The sequence below is a fragment of the Xiphias gladius genome, chromosome 21 (genome assembly GCF_016859285.1).
Source record: "Xiphias gladius isolate SHS-SW01 ecotype Sanya breed wild chromosome 21, ASM1685928v1, whole genome shotgun sequence".
In the NCBI taxonomy this organism is placed as follows: Eukaryota; Metazoa; Chordata; class Actinopteri; order Istiophoriformes; family Xiphiidae; genus Xiphias; species Xiphias gladius.
Window position 1 is genome coordinate 29,430,446 of NC_053420.1, and position 23,194 is coordinate 29,453,639.

A 23,194-nucleotide genomic window follows, 5' to 3' on the forward strand; every position below is an offset into this window, starting at 1 on the left:
ACACCAAATAAGAAGAAGCCTCAAAGCCACTCCTTCTTGAAAAAATATAGCCTAGTTATGAATAGACTTTGTCTGCCCACAGGACAAAGTCTGAATATCAGGCTTTCCCACATTTAAAAACCAATATTGGTCCATAAACATTTCAGAGAGGACAAAAGGCACAGGCTTTACAAATGACATTCCGTACTTTTCTAAACTTCAGACAGGTCAGCTGTCACAAACAAATTTACAGTTAATAAGCTACAGTCAAATCATGTGTTCCATAGCACACCTGCCATCCTCAAGTTGAGTCCTGAGCTCTATCAAAGCTGTCGGCAATTTTTTTATTTTACAGTAAGTAAAAGTCAGAAGTTACTCTCGAAAGTCAAAAAGATTTTTCTGTTGTGTCAAGTTTTTTAAAATGGAGATTTTTCAGTTGTGCTTTTTAAATTCAAAGTCTCATGGTATTTGAAGTAGTGACATTATTGTGCACATAGATGTGTTTCCATATTCCCAACAGGACCTCTCTAATTACTAAGACAATAAAATAAAGTATGTATCAATGTAAATACATTTTATTGCACCATATGACACTGTAGTAGAGGACAGTTTTATCTACAAGATGGCAAATAAAGTCTCATAAATATAAGTTCAACCATTGCTCTGTGTCGAACTCAGTTGTGCACTCTCATTGCATGATCAGAGCTGGGAAATCTGCATCCTTGTTAATAAACAAACATCAGTTAGCAAAGAAGTAACTCATCAAAGTAGTAAGAAAATGTCAGGCAGCGAACATCATCATGAAGAAATTCAACGAGAAGAAGATCACACTTCGTACAGAACGACTTTCATACTGTATGAGTTGGTGGCAGACTATATTGAGGAACAAAAAGCTCTGAGTTAAGCAGAGAGAGACAGGGCAAAGCCAAGAAGAGGCGACACTAGCACTACATAACTGGATCAACCAGAATGCCAGGAGCTGGTCGTGTAGTTGCAACACATCCCAAACTATGTGGTCCATAAAAATATGTTTTTGTGTCATGAATTGGACCACTGTTGGAGGAGTTGGAGCGGGGCAGTGATATTGCGGATGAGCCGAGATGTGTGACAAGCCATTTCGATTTCAGCACTCACCGGAAACCGTAAGACGGTAGGGAGGGTGCGCATAATGTAATCTATCTTTATATATATTCATCTTTTATACAGCCAGTACAGACTGGTGGCATATTGTATCACACTTTAGACTAGTTTCTTAAATGAGAGTGTCTTGAGAGGGGTGAGAGGAGAGTTCTCTTTCCTCCTGTGTTGTGGAGGCTATCAGAGGAAAATATCCCTGTTACTGGCACCTACTCTGGGTTCAAGGATATGGAGGATGGTGAAACCTGATTTAACTCAGAGACTTGACTAAATTGAAACATATTGGATACACAGACAAAAAAAATACTTCTTGATGTTATTGCAATTGGTGAGTTGAGATCTATTTTCTCTCAAATTTTGATCTGAACTGTAAGTCCTTGACAAGGTCCTCTTTTGGTGGCCTCTACACAGAAGCTTTGCCATGTATTGGGATTTCTCTGATAAGAGGTTGTTTGTGGTAAAATGATCACTGCACACACGTAGCACACGTGTTACCTTCTCCAGTGCGTTGACACCATATTCTGGATGTTGGATTGTAATGAGCAATGAACTATAATGGTTTTCCATTCAAAAAAGTGAAAATGAACTTAATCTAATGTGTAGCAACCATATCATTTTTCACACCCGGGTAACAAACACTTGATGGTTTCAGCGTTCTCTTGCCAAGTACAAAAGTAAAGTTGATGAAGTTGTGCACCCCACGTAGCCAGAATCTTTTTGAGCAGAGTCTTTCTAATCAGAATCACATGTAAGCGGGACATCTGTTCTGCTAACCAATCCAACAGGGAACAACACAAAAGGAATGTATATCTCCACAGTGGAAATTAGTCAGAATTTTATAGACTGTTTTACAAGAAAAATCATGATTACCATGAGTTCTAAATGCAAGTATGCATTTTTTTTTAAGGCAAAGCACAGAATTTTAAGATGGTCGTATAAAATGGACAATTCATTTTGAAAGTTTAGAGAATTCTACAAAATATTACAAAAACAATAATATGGCTGTTAGTTTGGTGAAATGACTGGTCATTTGGCATCTGTCCTGTCAGACCATCTTAACAGAGTCTTCCAGTCACAAGGAGTTAGCACTTGCCACAAACCATTCACAACATCTTAAGGTGCTGATCTCCACTAAAGACAGACCAAAACATGAAACAGGCCATATCACCTTCAACATCAGAGTGAAACCAATCACAGCACTGACTTGGAAGGTGTCAAAGGTCATTGATCAGGAGTCAGTTAATGGCCAGAGAACGATCAAGGAGGACATTCATATCCAACACCAAAGACCATAGTTGAACAGAGACAATGGTTACCATCTAGGCCCATATAAGACCACTTACATTATAACATGACTAGAGATTCACACCTAGCTCATATGATGATACCTTATCCAGTCACTTCTTCTGATATCCAGACGCAATGCAGTTGAATATCAGGGTATTTTAACTGCATCACCTACCTTTAGAAACGTATTCTAACTCATTGTCAATACAGACAACTAACTTCAATAATGGGATAAAATATAGAATTTACAGTAGCCTATTTATATGTAATGGTGATTGCTTGCAAGACATGGAATTAAAAAAAAAAAAAAAAATCAGTCCTGTCAGCTTTTACCTCTTCCACATGTACCCAGATGTACCCACATACAGAACATGCCTGCTGTAGAAGTCCTTGCTGAAAGGACACAAAGCTCCCCCTTGGCTATACATCATTTCCATGAAGGTATGGATCATTAGAAAGTAATGTGCGCATATTATAGGTACAGGTATTAACTGCGGTTTTTCATCACTGTGATTTAATTGGGAGCGAGGTAGATGAACAGCCAAGAGGAGATGAGTCATAGCAATCTGGAAGCCAGTGAAAAAAAGACCAACAGGATACATCTGTCACAGGAAAGTGAGGAGCTTGTCGCAATATATGGCATTCATTATCTTGAGAATATATCCAAGATGTTTTCACCTAAAAAGACGTTGGAAAAGAAATCTGGGCTCTTTATACTCAGGGAGGTACAGGTGCAAGCGGCAAAGACAGGACGGCAGATGTGAGCAAATAGGTGTAGTTTAAGGTGCAGATGTTTGCTATAATAAAGACTTCATTACTGAGAGCTTTAGAAGATGCCACTTATAACTCTTAAGAGGATGAACACAAGTATTGCAGCGACAGTTCCTATTTAGCATTCGACTGAAGAATTTTAGGAAAGGGCTATAAATTCTTCCTCACGAGGCTTGACTTTGTTAAAGAAGAAATAGATCGTGCTTGATCTATTTCAGATAATTCTAAGGTGAAGCTCGTTGTTCAGAGGCAGTTTGGACAGTCTTGAGAGAGAAAAAGACAATCCTGGGCTCTTTAATCAATAAGACAGTCCTTGGACTTGCAGAGAGTGTTTGAAATGGTCAGCTGGCTACCCACATGTTTCAGTGGTATGGAGCAGGTCAGTTTTCTGCCTAATTAGTTTGCAGAGAAGCTTTTCCTATTATCACATGCTGCATCATGAGGCCTAACAATGAGTCATAATGGATATGGTGCCAGGAAGACAAATATAATGCCTTGATGACACACACATTTGGAATACAGGGTCATACAAAGATGTGTAAATTGGTTTTAGGACAGTAGCAGGGCAGCAGTGGAACATGAAAATGCATTACTTACCCTGATTATGTGGGTTTGAGGTTTGAGGTTCACCCTAATTTGAATAAGCACCTGCAGATCTTTGCCTAACTAGTTTACATGTCTGATTACCTGATAAAAGTGAAATAACATCTAGACGTAGATTTCTACCTTCTAACATCTGTAGACCATTCTTCCTCACTTATAACCAATGTAATCTGTGCTAAGATATTACATATGAGAATGACTTCAAATTTCCTGAAGCTGCTTCAACGTAATAGCTATGATTAGTAATGCTTCTTACACAGCATCTAAAGTTTGCTAATGTTAGCTAACTTCTGCAACCATAAGCTAGTGGTTATACCACACCAATTAAGGCTATAGCAGCAAACCACTTAGGGTATAAAATTGTGAAATGGTGCAAGGTATCATTAATGAATTTGACTTTAATTTGTAACAAAAAGAATATGTTATTACTTTTTTCAAAAGTTCCACAATCTCACCTTAACACAAGGAAGTTGGCACTGACTTCATGTGAAACAAACGGCAAGTGAAACTGTTCATTTAACTTTTAAAATCTTTTTTAAGAAAAACTTAATTATTATGGTTATTATTATCATCATTATTGAAGGGAGTCCCTACAAACCTTGATCTTTCAATTAAATTTGGTATGAGCTACTATTGAGATCTGCTTACAGCCTGAACATCTAAACGTGTGTGGGACATGAAAACACAAAGCCTCCTCCACTTCATTCACTGCACTCTCATAATGAGGAGAAATAAAAACTCTTAAAATGAGAAAAATTGAGAATGAGATTTTCTCCCTGTAACTATTTTTTTCAATGTTTGATAGCTTACTACTGTAGCTTTAAATTACATTACCACATTACAAAGTAGGTTCTTTTCTATCATAAGGTTGAAAAATTTATAGAATTAAAAAAATTATAGAAAATGTAATGTAAAAAACACATCAGAGGATTGATTGATCACATGAAGACATGACAACAGACACTTTCATGTAGCCTGCAGTTATATACTGCTTGTGTTTTGTCAAGGACCAAGAGGGCGGAGTCACCTGGTGTATTATCAGGGTATTATCTCTAACAGAAAATTCAGACTTGATGCAATAAAGCACACCATTTACCTACTCCTCCAAAAGTCCAACTTTCTTTCCCTTTCAGAGGCCCTTTTACTATGAAAATCCCTCATCCCTACCACATTTGAAAACTGGACGTGACAAACCTTTCCCTTATGATTAAACATTGTTTGTTACTGAAATACTGTATATTGTACACAGACGGTGCCAAAAAAAATTCTAACAAGAACTCAAGAATTCCTCATACCCAAACTAAATCAGTGTAGCAGGGTTTCATTGGTACTGTACCAGGAAGCAAAATTTGTGCCTCACCCACAGCAAAGAATGAGCATAATACATCTATGAGGAGTTGATAGGGTTGCAACAATTGACCCCCAATCCACACAACCCACGAACATTTCACCTTGTCAATGAGAGTCAGGCAGAGTTTCTAAAACATTTGAGCAACAAAAGTTAAAAGCCTTGTGTTCAAGCCAAAAAAATAAACCGACAAGGGAGAAGTATTTTGCATGGTAATATAAAGTATCTCATATCATCATAGTATTTTGCCAATTATTTTTTTTATTATTATTTGCCCTTTTAAAGGTTGTTGTCATTCCTTAGGGTGCTAGAGAAGTCATGCATTATTCAGAAACCTCCAAATGTGCCAAATCCTTTCAGCGTCTTTGTAGCAGAAAATGGAACACACTGGCAGGAGGGCAGGTTCTGCAAACACCTTAGAGAGGCTTGTCAGAGTGGAAGGCATTGGAGCTGGGATCTCAGCCCTCTTCACCCTGCGGATACTGTAAATCTGAATCTCCTCTGCTGGACCAACATTAAGAGAGACACAGGTGTTTTGTTTACTGATCCACTATCAGCCTGGCAGGCAGGGGATGGGTTGGCAGCTTGCAGAGCCATTTTGCAGCATCACAGAGCCATGACCAACTCCACCGAAGGACATCTCCCTTGTGGTGAAGATACAAACGAGGCAAGCTTCTTTTGACACACATATCTACTCTAATCTATCCATTTATGCATTGTATGTAATGTTAAAGTGAGATGTATACATTTCTAAAATTCAGTGTATTGTAAATGTAACAATCAACTTAATAACTATATGAATCAAAATGTGATGCCCTTCACTGTAGAGTCCACCATAGAATGTAGGGTTCACTTCCCTTCCAGGTAAGACAATAATCACACACTGGACCTGCCGCACAGACGAGAAAATGTATACAATAAAATAATGTGTACAGAGTAAAGTAACTTAAAAAATCTACCACCCCATTTCCTTTGAGATTAAATTCAAGATTACACTGAAAAATAAGTATTTGAGCTCTTACTTTACTGCAAGATTCAAGAAAAAATTAATTTAAGACTCCTTACAATTTCAGTGTGAGGGCAGAGTTCAGTGTTTTGACAGGGTGATAGTGTTCATGTAAGCACTCTACATTGGCTTTGATTTTAAGCCTGAGTACTACAAGGCATTAATGAAATTCATTAGAGGTGCAGAGACTTGGGATTGTTTTTTCTCAATGTCTTTCATTTTCTATACCACTTACACACATATACATATACACACACATAAACACATACATATATACACATATACATATATACACGTATACATATATATATATACACACACATATATACACACATATACATATATACACATACATATATATATATATACACACACATATATACATATATACACATACATACACATACATATATATATATATACACACACATATATACATATATACACATACATACATATACATATATACACACATATATATACACATACATATATACACACATATATACACACACGCAGTCATATACACTCATATACATACATATACACACACATATTCACACATATACATAAACATATTCACACATATACATAAACATATATACACATATACACATATATACATATATATAAACATATATACATATATACAGCTGAGTGGCGTGTGACATAACTATGTTGTGGTATAATGTGTGTAATGTACATTATCCTAATAACAAACAGCATCAACAGCAAATTAAAACAGGAGCATCCTAAAAGAATATGATATTATATGCATATAAACAGAGGAAATTAGAAATATAAGCCTCACTCTGATGTGAAATTAAGACTGAAATCAGGACATATCTGATCAAAAAATAAGTAAGCAACCATAAGAATTTGACCAAGCATTTAACTTTTGAGTATTAAGAACTTGGTCAGTACAGCACAGATGATCAATATCCCGTACTATATCAAAAAAAAAAAATTCTATGTTTGATACCCTGAGAATTAAAGAATCCAATGTCATTTCAACCAGCCATTACCAAATACTCATCCTCTGATAGAGCCTGATAGAACCCACAGGATCCTACTATAAGCTGAGTCGAAAATCTTTGCCTCTGGAGCAGCTCTAGTCTTCAGTTTGCTGGATGATGTGAAATGAAATGGAACTCATCTCTCTGTGCTGGCGACACATCAATGTTGACTTCATGGCCTCAAGGATGATTTTTGCCCTTAGCAAAAAAGTGTAGATTTCACAAATATTTGGAACATTTTATCCACAAGCAACATTTGCAAAGCATTCACTTTTTCATAAGCAGGTAATGGGTCATTTAAAAATGATTATATACCAAGGCCACAGAGAAAGAGAAAAAGGCATCTGAGTATTTGTAGTTTTTTTGTTCCTTCCTCAAATCCCACCATGTGGTATCACAAAATAAAAGCTCTTCTGGATGAAGTTACGCTTGATCACGACAGTAAACCACCAAACTTTGTCTATGAGAATGTATGGTTGGAATACAAATTTGTGATAATCAGAATAAACTAAAGTAGAAAGGAAAAGTAGACAACAGTGAGAGATAGTTTATAGAGACTGACAGATATCTAATATTATATAAGACAGGCCATTTGTAAGACGCAGAGATTTTAAAATATATATGGTAACTCTCTTCAAGTGGGTAAATCAGTATAGTCTTTGAAAAAAGACAAATGACTTTGAATGAACATGATTAGACCAAACCTCCAAAACACAGTGAAGTCAAGATCAAAGCTTCAGGATACCTGAACGAAGTATCTGTGTGTGGACCTGCTGGTATTCTTCACAGAGTTCATTTACACTCACACCTGACCTTTAGATATTCTGCACCAAGGGACAGATATCTGATCAACAACTCAAAAAGGCACATTTTATGTTTTATGGGCAGGAATAGTATGTAGAATTGGTTCCTCCACTATAAATAGGATTATTTGACAGTGGCACAAAATATTATAAATACAACTTTTCATGGTCATCCTAATTCCTGTCTTTCATAGTTTCATGTTAGACTTTGCTTGACTTTTTGTTGCAGTGTAGTTTGCGCTGCAGCAATGGAAAAAAATTCTTACAAAGCACAGACCTTTGATACCTCATGTTGCCATGCCATCCATGTCTGGATATATTATCTTAACAATGAGATCCAATCAACAGTCTTTTGCATCTACACGTGTTATTAATAAGTGTTCTTGTTATCTCAATTTTGCCTGCATTGTGAATAGATCTCAATAAGCTAAATGAGGCAGGTGGTGCAAAGACAGTGCATCTATGATCAACAGCGGTGATGTGGGATTCTCTCAAGGGACCACTACAGTGTGCAATGTGAGGGTCAAGTGACAGATGAAGACAGCCAAAAGCACCAGTAAGCTACTTTTTGGTTGCGTCACTAACTAGGATAACATGATTTCGTAATCAGTGCCAATGGACTGACTAGTGCAAGCTCAGCTATGCCCAAGGGTCACATGACACCCGACTCGAGTCTTCTTAAATAATGCTGCTGTATTGGTTTTACTTATTTTTCCTCCGTAGAGGAAGTATTTGCAACGCATTCTGCATACATTTACACCTGCACTAACATGCATTTATCCACCTACGAAATCCGGATACAAATCACAAGTTAATACCAGATGAAAGGGGGTCAAAACTTCCATACAACACACAGGGTTAGAATACTGGATTTAGGGTTGGATTTGTCTCCTTTTCCTCACCCTCACCGGTGGAGTTTCCTTCCTTCCTTCTGACTCCTTTTCTTTTCAATGTTGCTACTCCTGTTAAGCTTGTGCTTTACCATGTTGCTTCTCTTGTCTGTCCCGCATCCATGTGGTATTCTGTTCATCATGTGGTGTAATGTTTTGTCATTTATTGATGCAACTTCGTAAGAGATTAGGAGCGTTTGATTTGCTGCTGCAGCTCTCCCTGATTATACAGAGGCGGCAGAAATATTGTCAAAGTATGACTCAAAATAGCAATTTTAATTCAAGTAACCATGTTATTCTATAATCATTGCAGATCTCTGGCAGACAGACTGAGGTGTGGCAGCGCTTTGATAAAAAGAGTCAACAGACAGGAGAGAAAGTGCGAAGTGATCATAAAAATGATTTTTCATAAGAAAAGGCAGTGAAGAAGATGACAGCTGCTCTGACTCCATTTTAGTGAAATTTCAAAACACTGGCAAACAAAAGTGCTAGTTTCTCTTAAAAGAGAAGTGAGGAGAGAGCAGAAAAGAAGGAAAAATGTGCATATGTCCGTGTTAAAGCCCCAACATGCATTCATCACCATGTAGAAGTGTATTTCTTCATTTGTTAAGTTTATCATATGTGCATATCATGTCCTACCAAAATATCTCCTGCAGCAATGATCACGTTAATGACTTAACACATGATTCAAAAGACCACGAATCCCAACTGGCACATTCAACTTTCGTTCATACCACTGGAATAACTGTGCGAACTTTAACATGATCCTACATGTACACTGGCACACACATTCCTCCCTGATAACTGACAAGGCAGCGGACAAAATTGCAATTCGAGCTTGTTCCACAATGAGCCTTTCGGTCCACTATGATATAATGGATGAGCAGCGCTTAGGCCAGTCTAAAAGATAGGTCCTGCAGCTGGCAGAGAAATCAATGATAGATGGCCTCCATTTACTCACCTGATAAAATCCTAGAGGAAAATTTTATCATCTGCTCTCAAATGGACAGTGCCAAGGGGAGCTCAGCTGATGTCATCTGGCTGGGTGAATACCAATACTGTTATCCTACTCAATGTATGCTATTTGCAAGCAACAACTACATAAATAATTAACAGTGATGCTTGAATTAATAATAAGGGTGGAAAAAGCTTTAACAGTGCAATTTTCGTACATTTAAATAAAGTAAAAAGAATATGATACTATGGGATACAAATATATACCCCTTATCAGTCTGTGTCTCTGACGCTGCGAGTTCTTGCCTAAACCACCCCCTTGTTCCTACAAAGATGGCATTTCAGTGTTGCTCACAGGCATGCTGTGGGGGTTTGAGATGGTTGCATCTGGCAGGGGGGCTTCATTTAAATATTAGTGGCCACAGAGGAATGGCATTATTTGCCATCAGAGGGTTTTGTCAGATTTTTTTGTATGGTTTATCTATAATTGGCAGACAGAACACTGGTTGCTTTAGCGACCCAGCTACTAGCAACCCCCCATTCAGTTTTGTCCAGTGACAATCCCAATAAAGTTCATTCAAACAAGACGACCGCATCCTCAATAATGTTGACTAAAAAAAAGAGAACTGCAGCATTACTTTGTGCAAAGCTACTATGAAGAGAAAGTAAGAAAGAAAAGGAAGATTATGCTCCTACAGATGACTGGAAAATACAAAATAATGTGCTCTGTCTGTTTTGAAGCCAAGTAAACACCTCCTATACTCACACTGTACGGTTTGATTGACTGGTCACGACAAAAAAGAGAAAAGCAGTGTTACTTTGTAGTAGAGCTGAAACACTAAGTGAATTAATCAGTTACTCAGAAAATTCATCAGTGACCATTATGATATATGTAATCAATTAAGCTGTCATTTTGCAAGCAACAAATACCAAGTATTCTGTAGTTTCACCTTTACAATGGAACCACTTTTCTTTGCCACGGAGTGTCAGATATAAAACTGAATATCCTGGGGTTTTGGACTGATGATCAGATAAAACGCCACCTTGGGCTCTGGAAAAATATAGGCACATTTCACAATTTTCTGACAGGTTATCGGCAAAAAAATTGAGAAAATAATCTGCAGATTTATGGATAGTGAAGATAATCATTAGCTGCAGCCCTATTCTGCGCAATTCGACTTTAAACAGAAAGCTTGATGAAAAAAGAAGAATCTGGACCTGCAGATGGCTGGGAAGATGTGGACAATATGGTCTGTCTGTTTTGCAGCTAACTTAAGTTTCATCTCTATCATGTATAATACTACTCAATGATATTACATAAAGCTCAGAACAGTTAAAACAGATATTTGACAACAGCAATTTGTGAAATCTGCTGACTAGAGTGGATATGTTTTTTTAATGCATTCAGCATTTTTGTTGGGCCTTTAAAGACGTACACAATAAATATTATGACTGTAAACAAAACTGTGTCTGTTTACAATGTAAACCCAGGGTACCTTTAAACTTGTGCCTCATAGATCAACATTTCCTTGGCAAGAATTCAAGAATAAATATATAATTTATACTGTTCTGCGCCAGTAAACAATATTCCATGCTCCCACACCCCCACCAGATTATCGACAACTCAGCACAAAGCCATTGGTCCTTCTCAGAGGAATCAGATATAATATTTTGAGGAAAAGGTCACAACTTATTTAAATATAAATATGGATTCTTAAAAAGTCTGACAGGGAAAGTTAATAAAACACTTCGGTAACATTTCCAAATGTTACAAATATTTTACATCACCAATACGTGGACATGTATTTCACGCATCATGTTGTAGACCTCATGTAGCAATCAGTTGCAAAAAGTATAGTTATTTTTAATATTGTTTTAACATTGCTATCATATACTGATCAATGTAAATATACTATAGGTTTTATTTGGATGAGTATCCGACTTATAAGGAGGGTATTAAGAGTATTTAACTGTTTTTACATTAACTCCTATAAAACTGTCAGATGGACATTTTTCTGTCTGTTTGTTTTTTTGAAAAGGTATCTAAATTGATGTGGCAGAACCAGAGCTATCATCTTTTTTATTCCACCCATTCCTCTTCCACGTCAAAACCTGGCACCCACATTACCCACAATGCAACTTGACCGTACAGCAATTTGGTCCAAGATTTGGGTGTGTCAATGTCAGTGCTAATGTAGCCCTGAACTGCTGGCTTCAATAAGGAGCCGTCCCTTATGTATAAGGAAAGATGGTGTGTCGATGTTTGGTATGAATCTAAATTATGAAAAATAACTACCAGGGGTCAGCAGTTAGGCCAGTTTTTTCCCACATTGTTCATTGAGGGGCCAACATAGTTTTACAGGGGTGGTAGAGGCGCAGCCCTACATATTGACAATATTTTTATTTACTTAGAGTATTTTATTTCTTTTAGGGATAAAACAGATTCACAACACTATTTCTTTAGGATAGTATCTGAGGGCAGATTACTTCGTTCCCATTAAAGAGAGAGGGCTAACAGAGTTACAATTGGCAATAAATGACTCATACATTCCAATGCTTTGTGTTGAATTAAGAAATTTGTAAAAAATAAAAATAAAAATAAAAAACGTAACTGAAAGGTTATGTGTACTCAATAAACAGTGACCTGTTTCATTTATGGTTGATGAAAGTACTGTTGTTGTTACTGTTGCCTTTGAAAAAAAACATTTTTATCAGCATGCTCTGTCTATGAGACTCCTACATATTTGTGTTTGAGATGCAAATCATTTTGGTTATTAGATGTTATGAGGTCTTATTTATTGGGATTTACACCAGCTTTATATTCAAAGTAGATTTGTGAAAACGTTTTGATGAAAACTCTTAAAGGGAAGACTTTAGATTTGGCCCATGGCCTGCTATTTGCATACCACTGGTGTGGAGTCTTATGTGAAGCAGAAAAGGTTTATTGGTCTCCCTGAAGAGAAAAGGCATTTGTTATATGATTTAGCTGAGACTGACGATGAAGTGCATTTCATATTTCAGTGTCAATTGTATGCTCATTTAGGCAATTAACTTTTTAGTAAAATGTCCATTTTTTCCGATGAGTTCTTCTTCATGTTGGACGATTATGACGAGAAAGTTGAGTTATGTTTTAGGAAGGGAGCTTTTTGTGACAGGTTTTATAAGATGTTCATGTAAAGTCCATGTGGGCCGGGCACTTGTATGGGCATGGCACAACAAATAACATAAATAACTAACTCTACATCAACACACTTGACAAACACTCCGCCCCTGTGAGTGTCCCACTTTGGACATTCACAGCTATAGAATACTACATGTTAAATGTATATGTCATCCAGAACCGGAACTGTCCACACTGCACTGCTGACAACTTGGTCAAACTAATTGCTGACTAATGTGGAGGTACAACAGTCACTGCAGGAAAACTGTGTAATTACGCAGCTGTTATTGGCATTGTAGAAGAAGATGTGTTTTTCATTGGAAATCACATCAGAGTAGCATTGAAACTAACACTGAAGTCATTATGAGTGAAAAAAATATGTCCTGTTAATTTGGAGAATAATTAAGTTTCAATTTCATATCATGATCTCACACCAGGGGGCAAATTGAAAGCAATCTCATAAGAAAAGGTTTGATATATTAGGAAAAATAGCCTTGAAATTAAAAGAGATGCACATACAGGATCTGTGTTATTCAGATTTCATGTAGTATAACAGTGGTCTGTGGGAGTTGTCGTTTGTGTTCACTGTGTAAGAATTTATCTCTTCACTTTGGATTTGGCAATACATCAATTTCTCATTAGTATCTGCCTTTCAACCCCCGTCCAGATTGTGTGATAAATCACCAGGTTCTGCATCTTCTGATGCGCAGTTTGTATTACCTGTCTTGCAAGTTTAACTGCATAAAATATCAAAAATACAGGAAGAATAAACAACATACAGTGTAGTATAAAGGATGTTACATATTGAGTATAAACACTGACAGAATATTATGAAGTAGAGGATCCCTTTTACCCCCAACGCCCTTCATGAATATTTCATTCCAAAATGTATCCTCCTTTAGAAAGTTTATTTATTCTTCTCATCTTCTCTATTCGAATGGCAGCCTGTCAAGGCCACCCTCAGGCTTCAAAATCTACACTGTTCTCTGCGTGAAATGGATTTCCGCTTTGGCTTTAAATGTATCACAAACAGCGTATATTTCACAGCTTGCCTACAGCAGCTGTGGCATATATGCTTACTCATAAAAGCCAAAACTTTGTTATATTCCCCACCAAATTTCATGTGTCCTCTGGCACTGTTCACTTTTTTGACTCCTGATTCGTGGAGCATTCTGAGCTGCTGACCAGCGTACTGGTATTCCCTGCAGCGCCGCTCATACACATGTAAACACAATTAACTGATGAAGCCTTGAGTCCATGTCTGCAAATAATATTCCCAGAAAAGCAGCTCCTGGAATGCATGAAGGACATAAAGGAGTCTGTTCATTCTATGTCTCTATCTGTGAATGTAATGTGGTGGAGAGCCTCCTGAGCAAGGAGTGCAAAGTTCAGCTTATTCAATACAGCTTTAATGCTTCACAACAGATACTGCATATTCCCCAGAAAGGTTATTTTATGAATTATAGGATTTCACAGGAAAACAATGTTCTGAAATACCTCACAATGGTAAATAAAGTTTGACAAAAATAATAAATAAAAAGATATATATTTCTAATAAAACTGGAGCTTCCTGTTCCTGTTGGCCACAGAGCAGAACCACTGGATCAGTTTTGGATTAATTCCAGTTTATTGGTTGAGACAAAATTGCACTCATTAAGCAGTTGCTACAATCTGGGATCACAGTGACAACACTAAGTCTGAAGTCTGATTGGGCAGGAAGCACAAGCTCTCAGACTTAGGGGTTGCAACTATCAGCAACTGATTTTTTTCTCAATTGATTTAATGTTTAGTCTGTAAAATGTCAAATAGCAATAGAATCATTTCTACCACATTTTCACTGAGCCAAAGATGAAATCTTCAAATGTCTTGTTTTGGTCAACCAGCAGTCCGAAACCCAAACTTATTCATTTTGTAATGATTTAAAACAGAAAGAAATGCAACAAATCCTCACATTTGAAAAGCTGGAACCAGAGGGTTGTTGGTGTTTTGCTTGAATAATCAGAAACAATTGATCAGTGATTAAAATAGCTGCTCTTTTCGAACAATCAAACACATTGTAAATAAGCCGACAGCGAAACCAGTTTTTCTAAAACACTTTATTTGGAGGTAAAACTGAAAGTGAACACATTCAAAATCTAATGATCCCTCATTGAGCTCTGTGCATGAACTACTAGTAATTAGGCTGAAGCAGTAAGCTGGTCTGCACGCTGTGATGGATGTTCACAACGGAGGGTCTGGGTAATAATTTTACCTTCTTTTTCTCTTGCAAATAAGTTTGACTTACCTGGCCACTGGTTATTGTCCGTCTGATTTTCCGATTGCTCGTGTTTCTTTCCCTATCTGACTTTCTCTTAGTGAGTTTCTGTGTTCCCGGCACCATCTTGTCATTGATAGGACTGTGGGCCACATCTCAGATTTTTTTTCAGTGATTCAAACAGGTCTGGTATGTTTGGAGAAACAGTCAACCAATCACAGCTTAGAAGGCAGGGTTAAGAAGGGGAACGTCATCTTCCTACATAGCTAGCTAGATACCTAGCTATGAAATGCAAGAGAAAAATGGTGTCAAGTGTTGATGAGCTGGACACCGCTTACTGTAAAATTGTTGTAGGTGGCCTTACAGAAATAACAACTCTTAAACTGGCATATTTCTTTGATCATTGTGAAAAACTTTAAGTTTCCATGCGTCAGTGTCCAATGAAAATGACACCAACAGGACCGATATGTTGCTTTCTACCTACTGGTTAGAGCACAAACAAAACAAGATAACCATTCCCAACAAGAAATATGTGCACAAACATGAGCACAATGTCAGGCTGAAACAATGAAGTGAAACAAGATAGGAATTCTGATCTTCAGGCTAGCTGAAAGGCATCTGGATTGAAAATGATTCCAAATGCTTCAGCCTGACCAAAGATTTGTGTCGTACATTTCCCCACCTTACTGCAAAGCTACTACCTACATACAAGGCTGGACTACCAACAGAGGATGAGGGGCAACTTCCCTTGGGGCCTAACCCACAAGGGCCCAAAAAGTCTCAAATTCACTATCTGAAAAGTGTTTGTTTTTTTTTTAATTTTTTTTTTTTTTGTGTGATAGTTTTAATTTAATTAATTGTAAATTCTTGATGGAATTTATCTGCACCACTAAAGAACAATATCATAATGAAGTACCGCATTAGTGCTGCAGCCCTCTTTTATACATGGGCCCTGTGTTAAAAACTAGTCCTGAAACTGTAATAATCTTCATTTATATTGTGCTCCCAAATTCTCCTAAATAAAAATTTTATTCGGTTACACACAGCCTTAAAGACATGCAGAAAAACTGGTGTCAGGTAGTATTATTCCAGTACTGCACTACTGAAGTACTCGGTTTCTGAGTGTCAGGGCATATAATGAAGCTGCCATGTGTAGTCTGCTGTGGGCTCTGTACTTAAAGGGAAATTGAAGGCAAGAAGGCACATACACAGCTGGGGGGGGGGGGGGGGGGTTAACAGGAATCCAACAGGGGCCCAACAGCAACTTTTTGCCCTTGGCCACCTAACCTGTTAATCCAGCAATTCCTACATACATAGGATTTTGCCATGTCATTTCACCGATGCCAAACTTCTTCAATCCATGTTCGTTTTTCAATTGTTACTTCATGCTGCTAAATAAACCCTCACACACTAATGATGCAAATGTTTGCAAACCAAACTGCCAAAGGAATCTCTATACTGCATTGTTCAGGGCCGTGGATCTACCAACATACATACAGTCTGACCTTGATAAGAGCTGCGTGAGTTTGTGTGAGTTGTGAACTTTAAGAGCCAAATAAAGCACAAAGTAAACAGAACACAGAGGCCCTACAACAGTGGATTAGCCCATAAAGTGGACTTTGGTGGAAATAACAGGTTCCCACTCTATCAAAAGAGAAATACCAGTCTGAAATCTACTTAAATCTCTGAGCAGCCTTCTCTCACTTCCCTGACTACCTGGAGTAACAGGATGACCTTTATTGCATAACATTACACTCGTGTGTGTGTGTGTGTGTGTGTGTGTGTGTGTGTGTGTGTGTGTGTGCGTGTGTGTGTGCGTGCATGTGTGTTTGTGTGTGCGTGTGTTTGTGTGAGTCTACATGTGTGTCAGAGGGGCTGGGAGGAACAGAGCTCCCCCATTGGCCCTCCAGTCAAGGCCAGGACTGTGTGCTGACAGCGGTCAGCACAAAAAGAACAGCTGACGTGGCCCAACTGCTGACTGAACACAGGGGACAGGACTCCCTCGGTTGTGTGTGAGCAGAGCAAGTCCTTTTAACTAAAACTATTTGCCTGATTTTTACCCATATGTGAGGAGCAATCAAAAATCTGTGCTTTTTCCACTCAGGTGTTAAAAGGCCTGACTAGGCTGGAAAATCCTGAGAGACTAGCACCCATCCTCTGCCCTGCCCTGATAACTATTTATAGCCCCGGACAAATGATGAGTGAGCAAATATGATAATGATGTCATAGGTTAAAAAGGCCTTACAGTATTGCACTCGGCACAAATAAACAGAACCAGGTTATTGCTGTAGATGCAGCTTTCCCGAAGCCAAAGTTCTTTTTGTGAAGGCGGTATTTTCAGCGGAAACAGCAGCGTAACTGATGGCATCTGAACTTGTGCTGGGATCATCAAAATATCAGTTAGACTGTGGAGCTAATCATTCATTGCCTAAAATGCAATTTGATACCCCGAGAGGCTAGAAGCAGGAGGATGGAGGGACTGAAGGAAACTATCAGTTAGATGATATACTGAAAATTTGTCAAACATCACTGTTTATCCCTCTAATATCTCTGGTTATATTGGACCACTGCAGGCAATGTTGCAAATCAATGAGCAGGACAGTTTTATTGCAGTACTAGGTACTGCAGTATTACAGGGTTTTTATTTCTTCTTGTGATAAAGTAATACACAGAGAATCCTCAAAACATTCACATTTTGCTTCGCAGCCTGAAATGAAAAAAAAAGAAAGAATTCTTCCAGCTTTATTGACTCAATACAACTTAAAACATCCAAGTGAAAGACAAAAATGCTAACAGTTCCAAAAGACAGCTTGATGTGATAAAGAATCAAACACTTTTGGAACCATCTTTTGTTTAATCACAGCCTGGAGTCTGTTTGGATACTTCTCAACCAACGTTGCACGCCTAGCCTGAGCGATATTTACCCCCTCTTCCTTACGGAAGTGTTCAAGCTCAGTCGGATCGGATGGTGACTGCTGGTGGACTTCAATCTTAAAAGGCATTCCACGGATTCTCAATAGGGTTTAAGTCGGAGCTGTTGAAATGATTTTGTACCCATCTCCTGACTTGTGTTTTTCTACAACTTTATATCTGCACTCTTCTGAAAGTGCTTTGCTACCCATAATAAACTGCTTGCTTGCAGTTGCAGTACCAAGCACCGGAATGCTCTAGAAATAGTTGCTTTTATTGTGAACTAATCACAATCTCATTGCATCTGATCACAGGTGGAAGTCAGTTACCTTAGTGTGTGATCCAGAAACTGATTAGTTACACCTGATTGAATTGTAGAGGGCACTGGGGGGGGGGGGGGTTCTTTATCAGATCAGGTCTCTGAAGCTTTTCTTATTTTTGATTATTTTTCAGAACCGTTGCTATTTTTTTTTCTTTCACTTGGATGGTGTCAGTTGCATTGAGTAAATAAAGCTAGAAGAATTCTGTTTTTTGTGTGTCTTCTTTTCAGGCTGTGGAGCAACAGAATGTAAAATGTTTTGAAAGGGGGTGATTCTTTTCTATACCCACTGTACTTTTATTTTTAAAGGTGACTCCACTGATTTTACATATAACGTTCAGTTTACTCATCATGAACAGTACCACTCCGCCTGCGAAAATAGTAACTTGTGTAATGTCTCCGGGGGGAGTTTTCCAGAGTTTGAAAAAAATAATCTCGGTGACGTCACCGGGATGTCATCAGGGTTATCTCGGCTTAACAGGAAGTATGCATTACAAACTTTAGCAGTGGGGTTTGTAAGAATTCACAATTCAAGAAGCTAGAATGGACTAATTAAGATGCTATCCAGTTAACTTATGGGAAATGTAGGATCCAGCATTTTGGAGCCTGATCCATACTAGAGCCTAAAAGGCAGGATATCTCGGCTTCTGCTGCTTCAATTTTGTACATTCTTTCTTCAGTCTGTCTCCCCCAGCTATGTGGAAGCGCAGTACTAAATCATTGGAGCACACCTTTAAGGTATTTAATTCAATGTAAAGCCATTTCTGCCTGGTTATCAAAATCAAAATGATCAAAATTAGAACTGTAACAGTTGATTGACAGAAAATTAATTGCCTGCAATTTTGATAATGGATTAAGTGTTAATGTCATTTATCAAATATTACCTGCTTCTCTGTTTGTATCATTATAAACTTATAATCTTTCCATGTTAGTCAGAAAAAATCCGCAATTTGAAGAAATCCTCTTGGATTCTGGGAAATTTTAATAGGTATCTTATAGACCAATCAATGAATCAAAAAAAAAATCAACAGATTATTCTGTAATGAAAAGAATTCTTAAATGCAGCCCTTCTCCCAGTATATGTCACTATCTAGCTCTGATCCAGGACCGTGTACCATGTATCTGGGTCCTGCATGGACATCTCCTAGAACTCAGACATTTCAGTCAAACATCCATTCATCAAATTTGTCATTTGAAAATACAAACTCATTGGGTAGTATGAAATCCTTTCAGCGACCTAAAAGCTGGGAAAAAACACAATGTTAAGCAACAGTAAAGTAACAAAAAACATGATTTGTTCAAACACGATGTCTTCCTCACCGCCTGACTGCTCAGTAGCGGAGTGGCGGATGCCATCTTTAATTTTACAAGGTTTGTATTGACTTTAATGGAAAAGACCTTTTTTCACAATAACTCAGGTTTTTTTGTTAGTTTGCTGCCATCTGACATCATTTTTTTTTATAGCTGGTAGATTTCCTACCATCCAGTGGGTCCATACTTTCAAGACTATTCCCATAACGCATTTTATGAGCAGATCAATCTGAGCAGATCAATCAACCATGCAGGATTCTGATCATTAGTACACGGTCTCAGTTCAGGGCTAGCTATTGATATTTATTGGGACTGGGGCTACACTTGAGGTTGTTGCGTTTAGTCTATAAAATGTCAGAAACTACTAGAAAATGCCCATCAGAATTTCATTTATACAACAGTCTAAATCCAAAGAGATTCAACTGACATTAATATAAAACAGTGAAAAGCAGCACATCCTCTCATTAAAGAAGCTGGAACCGGAGTATGTTTAATTAATTGACTTGTGCTACAATCCTGGTTCAGGGCTAACAAATATCTTGATATAACATTACACATACCAAGATACACATCATGTGATCTTATCTATATGGGCCCACCCCTACATTGCACGATGGCTCTGAAATGATGTGTCCAGCCAACCTTTTAAGAAAATCAAATAATTTCACAGTAATTTACAACGCTCAGAAACAGGCAGTATGTTTATCAGAACTTAGCGAGGCAGTGCATGTACAGTGGCAAGTGGTGACCTAAGAAAGTATAAAGCTTCTTAGAAGCAGCCTGTAGCCTGGACTTGTGAATAAATAATCAGGCTACAGAATAGCACAATGGGCAACCCATGGGGCTCAGAAGCTTTATAAAGCTCCTTAAATGAATTACAAAATGCACTTTTCAAACTAAAATATCCACGATCTGAACGGATACCGCTCCGTAGCCATGCCTTATTATTCAAATCACCCTACATGTTCTGAGAGCCTTGATGGGACATTTGTCGGTTACTCTGATAATAGCACTGGGCAGCTCTCCAGGCCAACTACGTCGTCTATAATTTAAAAAAGTCCTCCACGGTTGTGAGGAAAATCAGCCAAAGTCAACTCTGCTGCACACACTGGCTGTGCATCGCATCGTTATTTCCTGCCAATATCCCCAGACAAACTCTGAGGTGGAACTCAATCAAGCGCAGGACCAAAGATGCGTAAACTTGTTTTCTGACAACGCCACGACAGACACACTCCTGTCATAAGGGAAATAAAAGTCACACCCACTTCGGCCACGGTGGTGTGATACGGGTCGTGCCTTCCAGGGTATCATGTTCACGGTGTTACATGCACTGTACAGTGCGCCCAACGGGATCAAAATGCGCAGTGCGCGTGGAAAGCGTGCGCAGCCTGTGTGTGCGCCTGAAACAACCCCGGACAATTTACAAATGATCACTGAAAAAGCGGACCCATGACAAAGTGACGGAGAAGTGGGCATTTGGTCTGGTTGCGTGGGTCCACCTGACGGGGAGGATCAACGCAAGCCGCTCTCCAGCCACGGACCAAACAAGCTGGTGGCACAAGGGAGGGATAGAAACTTTGGCAGGGCCCTTTTCGGTCCAGCCGTGTAGCACAAACGGAGAGCCAACTTACTTTTCCTGCATGGCGTTCTCCTTGATGGCTCCCAGGGTGGAGTGGTTCCCCTGCTGGAGTCTGCAGGTGGCCAGGTGCCGCTGGTGCTGCTCTTTCAGACAGGCGTTCTCCTTACAAAGATCCGTCAGCTGGAGCTCCAGCTCTTCAATCCGGACCCTCTGCTTCTCCAGCAACCCCTGCTGGGTCTCGATGATCTTGTTCAGCTCCGTCAGGTACTCCGCCGCCTTGCTGGGGTTCTCTGTCGGGCTCTCCATCTCGTAAAAGCCCCGGTGCCCGTCCATGAAGGCAGTATCCACACGAGCAGAGAAGCAGCCTCCTCCCTCTCTCTCACTCACACACACGCTTAGAAGTAGTGACACCGAGCGCTGTCGAATCCAGAGAGCCCCCCTCGCTCCGACATGGCTGGTTTCGGTCGCGTAGTAGTGGCGGCTTCGCTGTGAAGTTGTGCGGGTCTGTCGCGCTGCCGTGCGCTGCCGTACGCCGCCGCGGCGTCCACGAGCTTCTGCACCGCGACAGCCCAAGTAACCTCCTGCCAGCCGCTCCGCGCACAGGAAAACCGTTTAACTCTTTCGGGGCTGGAGGTTTCAGCGCTCCGACGACGCGTCCAGCCGTCTCACTCTAGGTTCGGGTGTTCTGGGAAAAACCAGAAAAGAAAAACAATAAATAAACAACAACAACACACACACAGCGAGTTTGTGCATTGCACGTACATCTACTCAACAGGTAGGTCGAGTTTCCTTTGCGCCAAAAGACAGGTGTACGCTCAGGCTAGCTGGGCGCCAGTGGCCCTTCATTCAGCGCTCGGCGTTTTACTCATGTGAAAGCTGCCGCTCCCACACCCCTCCACCACCATGCAAAGGGCGACTTGATTTTCCCGGTAGCCCGGAGGTAGCCTGTTCGACCAAGTAACAAAAAAAAAAAAAGAGAGAGAGAGAGAAGAGATTGTTGATAATTATAAGAAGACAAAAACCTGTTCTGAATAAAATGCTTTTCAAGACTTGAACTAGTTTTGTAACCCCTGCAACCCCTGATTTTGTTGTATCTGATGGTGATGTAAAGAGTCCCTCAAGCATGGCTTGGTGAACCTCGCCGGAGGGGCCCCGGGCAAAAATTAGATGGTGGGCCCCAACTAACCACTGCTTTTGTCCTTCTCTTCATGAAATGTAGTCATATGCGGATATATGACATGACATTGTTGCCGTGTGGTTAAACACAAATGAATGGAGGAATATGTAAGCACAATGTCTTTTTTGCCCACCTGGAGGCAGCAGAACAAGATTTATAGTACTTATTTATATATACTGGCATATTACCTCCCCATAAAATGGATGCCTATTTACGCATTCATCGAAGATGGAATAAATTTGCATTCATTTGAAGTCATGTCTCTGTCCATCTGATAAATGGGAGTTTTGTTTTTGTTTTTTTTGTTTTTGTGGCTTGTGGCAGCTAAATGCTCCACTATGTTCACCAGCTAGTCGCTAACTGTGTCTGTCTGCCATTTGGTGCCGGACAGGCAGTGTACAGTGAGTGTGTCAGAGCTTTTTGTCTGAAAACAGCTGCCTGCAGGGAAACGAGGCGTGGAAAATTTCCCAACAGCTCTATGGAACTGAGTCGGGTGATTATACACTGTGGGGTTTTCACTATGACCCCGTGTTAATACAAAAATATGAATTAGTGCACCTTTAATACAGGCTGATATAATCAAGGTTAAGATTTTAAACTAGAACCTTCTTTTCAAGACAGGTCCCTCAAGATCAGGTAGGAAGTTAAAGCCCTTTTCTTGTTAGTAAATATTGTACATAGTAGTAGTTA

At 39.2% G+C, this 23,194-nt stretch overlaps 1 protein-coding gene across 3 annotated transcripts in view; it reads right to left on the reverse strand.

Moving 5' to 3' along the window:
- The window catches only part of iqsec1b (IQ motif and Sec7 domain ArfGEF 1b), a 207,579-nt gene extending 185,771 nt beyond the window's left edge, over positions 1-21,808 (reverse strand). For all 3 annotated transcript variants that reach the window (XM_040159455.1, XM_040159454.1, XM_040159459.1), the window contains exon 1: positions 21,380-21,808. In XM_040159455.1, the coding sequence (XP_040015389.1) occupies positions 21,380-21,660 (281 nt within the window). In that variant the 5' untranslated portion in view covers positions 21,661-21,808. The remainder of the gene's footprint in view (positions 1-21,379) is intronic.
- Between the last annotated feature and the right edge of the window lie 1,386 nt (positions 21,809-23,194).